Source organism: Dipodomys ordii, unplaced genomic scaffold, assembly GCF_000151885.1.
Source record: "Dipodomys ordii isolate 6190 unplaced genomic scaffold, Dord_2.0 Scaffold62, whole genome shotgun sequence".
NCBI lineage: Eukaryota > Metazoa > Chordata > Mammalia > Rodentia > Heteromyidae > Dipodomys > Dipodomys ordii.
The window spans coordinates 2304620-2312150 of record NW_012267278.1 but is presented as its reverse complement, the minus strand read 5'-3'; the positions used below and the strand labels follow the sequence as shown (position 1 = coordinate 2312150).

Here is a 7531-nt window from a genome sequence, read left to right as displayed (position 1 = left end):
TGCTTCCCTCCCTGCCGTGCCCCGCCCCAGTCCCGTTCCCTGGCTCTAATCTGCCCTGGGAACCCCGGCTCGGAGCTCTGTTTCCATTACCAGGCCGGTCGGCGGCGGTGGCAACCCAAGGGGCGACTGTCCCGGGGTCCAGTCCGCGGAGGGTCACCAGCCTCGTACTCATCTTCCTAACACTACCGTTGGGTTCTCCAAAGAGACAAGTCCTTGACCTCCAGTCTGCATGGGGGAGGGGAGACATCCGCCCCTTCTCCCCCAGGGCCACCGGCCAGAGGAGAGCTGGGGTGACAGTACTGCTGGGCCCTCAACATGGACCCGGTGTGAGCCGACTGAGTGTGCTCTGCGAAGGAGGATGCTTGCAGAATATGGAAACTTTAGTTTACTGCTTCGAGCGTGAGGGCGGTGGTGCAGTAAAGGAAAGCGACCCTGGCTCCGAGGAGACCATGAGTTCCTTTAGGCCGGGTGACAGGCCGGAGAAGGTGGACGACCAGACCACTGCGGCCTCGCTCGCTCGGCTCGCTTGCAGACCCTCCCTCCCACTCCCAGCCCCAACTCTCCTCCCACCCTGCGAGAGAGGGGGCACGGAGGAGGTGACCGCAGCGCCCAGCGCCTCCCTCGCCGGCCTTTGTCGTCGTCTGAATTCCCATGCTACTCTTTTTGACGGGTCACTGGTGGCTCTAAAGGCAGGTGCTGTGGCGGGGTTGTAATTACCCCGGCTGAGCCTAGTCCTTCCCGACCCCCCACCCCTGTCCACTCCCCCCACGCTCCCTCTACCCCCAGGCACCTGAGAGCAGGGTCCAGGCTCAGGCTGCCAGCCCACTCCCACGACTCAGAATCCCAGAGCAGGTTCCCCGCCCCCCATGCCTCAGGAATCTACCCAGGCAGCACCCTCACCTTCCTGGCCCCCCTTTCCCAGTCATCCTAGCACCCAGCCTTTCTGGACCCCAACCTAGGCACTCTTGGAGCAGTTGTCTGGAGACCTCCAGGGCCCAGGTTAGAGGCCTGTGGAGAGGAAGCTATGGAAAAAATCAAGTTAATTAATAAGTTAATTACTATAAACTTAAAAAGATTAAAGTGTTAACGCTTCTTAAAATACTCCCTAAGTTCTGCAGATTTCTAAGTTCTTATAAACCACTTCAGGAACTTTTGGACTCTAGAACCTAAGAGAAAAACAATTTCCCCCTTTTCTTATTACCTTCTTTCTAACGTTCATTGAGGGTCCTGGGCACCGCCGGCTTGCAGGATTGCAAGGAAAGTTCTCTCCAGCCAGAGTCCAATGGGGCTAAAGGACACAGTCTAGAGAAAACAGTCTATCAAGGAAAAGGAAAAATAATCAGCCTTGACTAGTGATGAAGGGGGGGGGGACACTGGAGAAAGACATACACAGGCCCAAGGGGGGTGGGGGGTAGGCCAGTCTTCAGGGAGAAAGGACTTGGGAGGAAGGGAGAGAAGGGGCAATGTCCCACAGTAACCAGTTTGGGGATGCATCAACTTGCATGCTGTCCACAGGCTTGCCTAGACTCTTGCTACTTTGCAGAGACATTTTGGGAGCAAAAAAAAAAAAGCTCTCAAAAGCTATCCACCAAACGTTTTTAAAAATAGGTAAAGAGAAAGTTGGGCAATTACCACTACCCTTATTATCATTAATAAACTGAGTATTAGCATCACAATAATAATCCTAATAATAACGACCGCCGGGCAGAGCTGCATGAAAACTCGATTGCCTTCCAGCTGCCGTCCCTGGTTCCAGCCGTGTTTGTTTTTCTTCTTTTCCCTTTTACATTTCAAGTTTGTCTCCTCAAGCGCTCACTAACAACTTTCCTCTGTTAAATGCAAGAGCAGAGGAGGGAGGCGGCCAAAACTTTCCCCCGGAGCAGAAAGGCAACAGCGAGCTATGCCGCCGCCGGGGCCTGCTGTAATCTTTTATTCCAAAATGGGTCTCGGCGATTAGAGGAGACCCAAATACAAGTAGCGGTGCATGAATAATGCTCATTGTAGGAAACTGACACTTGCTCAAGGAAAAAAAGTTTGGCTATAAAATCACTTCATTATTTGCTTTTACCGCAGCTTCGATGCTAATCCCTTCAGAGGTCAGATTGCTTAGCATCCCTCTCTCCCTCTCCCCTTTCCTCCCTCTTCTCCGCCCTCCTCTGCTGGTCGCTCCTTCCCGCCTTCCCCTTCGTTTCTGCGATTTCAGGCCGCATTTTAGATATCCCCTGCAAAGTGTGCGGTGACCGCAGCTCCGGGAAACACTACGGCGTCTACGCTTGCGACGGCTGCTCCGGGTTTTTCAAGCGGAGTATCCGGAGGAACAGGACGTACGTCTGCAAGTCTGGAAACCAGGTACCTTTAGCCTAGAGCTTGGCTGCCGGCTCCCCTCTGCCACCTCTCCTTCCTTTGTGCCAAGGCCTCTTCTAAGTTTCCACTCTGCAGAGGGGAGGCAGACGCTGACCTCTCCCTTCCTCTCCCCTCCTGCTGCCTCAACTCTGGAGGCTGTTGGGCGCTGGGTAGTGGGGCTAAGTTAAGGGACGGACAGATGCACTTAGAGAAAGGAAGTCTGAACTCCCACAGCCTTCCCATACCTTATTATTTCTTTAAACCCCTATTAGATATTGACACACTACTGGCTATGAAGCCAGCCCAGGGGGCCTAAAGAACTTCAGAATCTAAACTGCAAGTGGCAAGCAGATGAAAGCCATGTTTTGTTGCCAGCCTGTTACACACACACACACACACACACACACACACACACACACACACACACACACATCTGCCAGCACCCAAGCTCAGGCTCCCACAGCCTGGAATGACAGAAGAAGGCACATAGGAATTTGTTTTTAAATTATATTCTTATTCTAAAGATGATGTGCAGACAGGTAACAGTTGCCTAAGTCTTGTAAAGAGTACATTTCTTTTCGGACAATGTCACCCCTTCCCGATTTTTCCCTCACACCCCCATCCACAAGTTGTATATAGTTTATTTTCAACAGTGTCCAGTGAGCACCATGGCTGCATTTTGTTCGATCTTCATCCCTCCATTTCTGTGCCCCCCCTGCCCTCCCACACATGGTAATTTGAGCACAATCACTGACACCTTTAGCTAACTTCAGAGGTGCTAGTTCACACTCTTTTGGCTCCTGGGAAGCAGGGCTGCTCTAGAACTGGGTGATAAGAGCTTTAGAACTCTTAGAACTTTTGCTGGGATTTGTTGGGAAAAGGCAGGGTGGTTAAGAAAAGAAGACTCAGAGAAAAGTGTAGTTGGCATCCTTCCAGGTTCCTGTATCCTCTTCCATCTTCAGAGAGAGAGAGAGAGAGAGAGAGAGAGAGAGAGAGAGAGAGGTGCCTGGTTGGTTATGCTTTGGTCCAAAGCAGGCAGAGCTAGCTTTTTGTTTTTCCCCTGGGGCTTGAGCTCAGGACCTAGGCACTGTCCCTAAGTGATTTTGCTCAAGGCTAGTGCTCTTCCACTTGAGCCATAGCTCCACTTCCAGCTTTTTGGTGTTTACTTGGAGATGAGAGTCTCACAGAATTCCTTGCCTGGGACTGGCTTTAAACTGTGATCCTCATCCCTCAGTCTTCTGAGTAGCTAGGATTGCTGGGGTGAGCCACCAACACTGGGCTACAGAACTACCTTAAAGAAGCCAGACACTCAGGATATGAACTGAGTGTGAAACTAAGCTTCCCCATAGAATAAGCAGGATTCCTTGACTGACTCAGTTTCCTGCTCTGCAGTGGATTCATTTCAACCTAGGAGATCAACTTTCTAGTGCCATACTTTTCTCTCTCCTCTGCTAGACACACAGACTTCAGCACAAGAGGCCTCTGCCTTCACTTCTAAGAATTGTCCTTTGTAACTGAATTGTAAAAAAGCTTCCATTAATTAATGTTTATAATGCATGCTAACAGACACACAGACAGTCTGACACTAGAGATTTGACTCTTTTTCTGAAGGCATGCCTGCTCACTTCCATTTCTGACAGATTTGGATTGGTGGCAAAAATGAGAAGACATTTGCATTTGGATAAGTTATTTTCAACTCTCAGCCCTCTTACCTGTTTAACTGGACACTCAGATCTGTATCCGTGTCTAGCTTCTCCCCAGGGATGCATCACATTATACACTCACATAGGACTGTACCCCAAGAGCTCCATAGGGCTACAATTACTGTTGGGTGTCAGATTCAAACAGTCGTCTACTTAGGTTATCTTTCACTTGTATCTAGATGTTATCTCTGATATTATGCTTGGAATTTTAAAAGCAAATGGCTATCAATTTTAACACATTGATATCAATCCAAGCGCTTGGAAAGGAGTGATAATAGACTCATCAGGTCCCATGTTTCTCTTCTTGCAAAGAGAATAAAGGGGCCAAGCTGAGAAGCTCATTCTTCCTGCTCTTAGGCGACAGATATTTATATACATTTGGTCTGATTTGAAGACATACTTAAGAACTAATGAAGGCTTCCATTTTGCAATTGCATGTTTAGCAGAATACTGGGAAGATGGTGCTGCAGTGGGACATTTGATCGCATTTTATAACAAGTTCTTTAAGCCTCCTTCACATTGAGGTATTTACATTGGCCTGAAGAATTTCTTAGGAACCAAAAATTATTTATGTCCTTCCTTTTTGTTCTAACACTGGTTAAGCACTATTTCAATTTATTATTAACAGTAATGCAGGCATTTAGAAATTGTTTTAACATCTGTTACACCTTGATTTTCAATACTTTTTTTTAGCTTTTGTTTTTTTGTACTAAGGATTGAACACAGGATCTTGTGTCTAAGAAGGGAGGCCACATAAAAGTACATTCTAGAGAATTTTTTTCCTAAAAATATTTCAGGGGAAATGTACTCATTGTAATTTCAGAGTATATGAAAATTTGAGATTGCAAAGCAAATTAAAATATGTAGTAGTGGCCACAGCATCGGTGGCTCATGCCTCTTAGCTACTCAGGAGGCTGAGGTCTTTTGAAGTGAATTTGGGCAGAAAAGACTCTTCAATTAACCACCAAAAGCCATAAGTGGAGCTGTGGTTCAAGTGATAGAGCACTAGCAAAATCACTCAGGAAAAGTGCTAAGGCTCAGAGTTCAAATCTTAGGACACACACACACACACACACATACACACAATTACATGCATTTTATTATTTTAATTATTCTTTACAAATATAATAGTGGCAATTTATAGAAAGATGAGAGAGGGGCTGGGATGTAGTTCAATGGCAAATGCTTGACTAGCAACTGCGACATCCTAGATTCGACACCCCTCCCCCCCAGATCCAGAAAAGACAAAAAACAGTTAAAAAAAGAAATATAAGAGAGTATCAAACTTCTTAGATAATTATCTGTGTTAGGGATGTTCAGTGGTAGAGTAGTTATAGCAGGTGTCCTGGATTCAATCCCGGTACTATAAAAAATTTAAAAAATCAAACAAACATATGTACATAGGACTCTATGTATCTATATGTTTTTTCAGTAACAAAATGTAACATTGGATAAAGTCTGGAAGAAACTTTGTTAAGTTTCTCTTTTATGATCAAAATTTTTTTCCTAGAAAATTGTTTTAAGTAAGGATTTTACTTTTTCCTATCATACAAATATTTCTAAAGTAGTGACTACCTTTTTTAAATCACTTAGTCTGATGATTTGCAATCTGTACTTTCACTCTGCCAATCAGCCTATCATATTATTTTTCTAGACATATTTACACAATGACCATTTCTAGAACTTTCTCTAGGCCTGGAACTGGTTCCCTTCACATCTTCATCTTTTATAGACCTTGACTCCCTAATCATTCTGCTTACTGCCTCATTTTGGGGAAATGGATGTTTCCATAAATCTGGAACCAGGCTCGTCTTTAAAACTTTAGAGTTGTTTCAACATGCTGTTTGTAAGGATGATTTTGGGAACCAAAGCAAAAGGGAGATTAGAGAAGAAGGAAGAATGAATAGGAGATATTTGCATCAGGTAAATTCATAGGTTGGCAGCAAGAAGTAGATTCAAGACCTGAAAGTGGAAAGAATAATGTTGGGAGAGGGATTCCAGAAACTGGTTTCTCATGGAGCTCAGAGCCCTGTTACTCTCTTCAGTCCTGGAAAGTCCTGTCCAGGTTCCACAATGTCCCTACTGACTGAAGTTCTCCTCTGGGAAATCTGACAAACCAGGCATGCGAAGACTTCACCTGATAGGAGTTTTGGTTTGTTTGTTTTTCTTTGTCAGATTCCATGGGTAGAAGACTGACCCTCTTGTAGCCTGGGAAATCCCAGCTCCTTTTCTAATCTTACCAGTGCCCAAGGCTCTCCCTAGCCCAATCTGGTAACTCCAGGGTTTGTTGCCAGGTGAGGGTCCCCAAGGTGATTCTTTCCTCCAGTCACCATTTCTGCTCCTCTTCTAAAGGACCCAGAGGATCTCTGACCAGCTGTGCTCTCTCTCTCTCTCTTTTTTTTTCCAGGGAGGCTGCCCAGTAGACAAGACACACAGAAACCAATGCAGGGCATGTCGGCTGAAGAAGTGTTTGGAAGTCAACATGAACAAAGATGGTAATCAGCAATCCATTTATTCTTGTGAGGTTGATGGATAAATAAACTATATGCATAGAAAACACATGATACTCCTATGCATATTAGCTAGCTCCCAACAGAATACATCTTCCCAGATGCTGGGAATTGACCATATCCTCTCTACATGAGTTCCAGGCTGACCCCACTGAAGTCTCCAGGACAAGACTGATGCTCACAGTGGAAATTTGCTCCCCTAAATTACTGGCACAAAGGCAGAGACTGGGGGACTCAGTGCCTCTAGGGACACAGGGAAGATATTTCCTGCCTGGTATCTCAATCCCTCTTCATGCTTCTCTTTTTAGTTCTTGGTGGCTCTTCTAGAAGCTCAGTCTCAAAAGTGTCCCTGGAAGGAGGGAGGGGGAGATGAGAGATTGTGGTGTATTGGTGTAGCTGGAGAGAAGAAATGGGAATACATTGAACTCATTGCAAATTCACAGTTTGGGCTAGCCTGGGTTTTTCCAGTTCCTTCACTCCATTCTACAGAAAACCGAGAAAAGGGTGGGAAAAGGCTGGGTGACTGACACCCAGGGGCAGGCTCACCACCCAGGTTCAAACATGCTCAAGATCTGAGACTTCAGAATGCTTCCTGGGCATAGGGCACAATCCAAGCTGTGTCCTTGTGTCCTCCTCTGTCATTGTGTCTTGGCAAGAATGTTTCCAGGGCTCAGGTGGGGTTGAGGAACCTGGGCAAGAGGTTGGAGGGGCGAGATGGAAGTGGTGTGGGCCAGGTAACAGCCACCAAAGGCACAGCGCCCCCCCCCCCAGCCTATCCTGTGCTGAGCAGGAAGCAGAAGAAACCTGTTGAACTTATGTACTGACAAGTTGTCAGCTCCGCAGGCGGAAGATTGCCCTGAATTAATTTGTTTGTTTAAACTGTTGGTGGTAATTGTCACATCTCCTCTGCCTTCCTCCAGCACACCCAAAGATGGGCTCTCCCAGGTCCCCTCCCCCCAACATTCCTCCCCCCCC

The 7531-nt window shown here is 46.5% G+C and overlaps 1 protein-coding gene across 1 annotated transcript in view; it reads left to right on the top strand.

Annotated features, from left to right (window-relative positions):
* The first annotated feature begins 371 nt into the window (after positions 1–371).
* Nr2e1 (nuclear receptor subfamily 2, group E, member 1) overlaps positions 372–7531 on the top strand; it is a 19674-nt gene continuing 12514 nt past the window's right edge. The window contains exons 1-3 of the mRNA XM_013022371.1: positions 372–693; positions 2204–2349; positions 6454–6570. Coding sequence (XP_012877825.1) covers positions 372–693; positions 2204–2349; positions 6454–6570 — 585 coding nt within the window. The remainder of the gene's footprint in view (positions 694–2203; positions 2350–6453; positions 6571–7531) is intronic.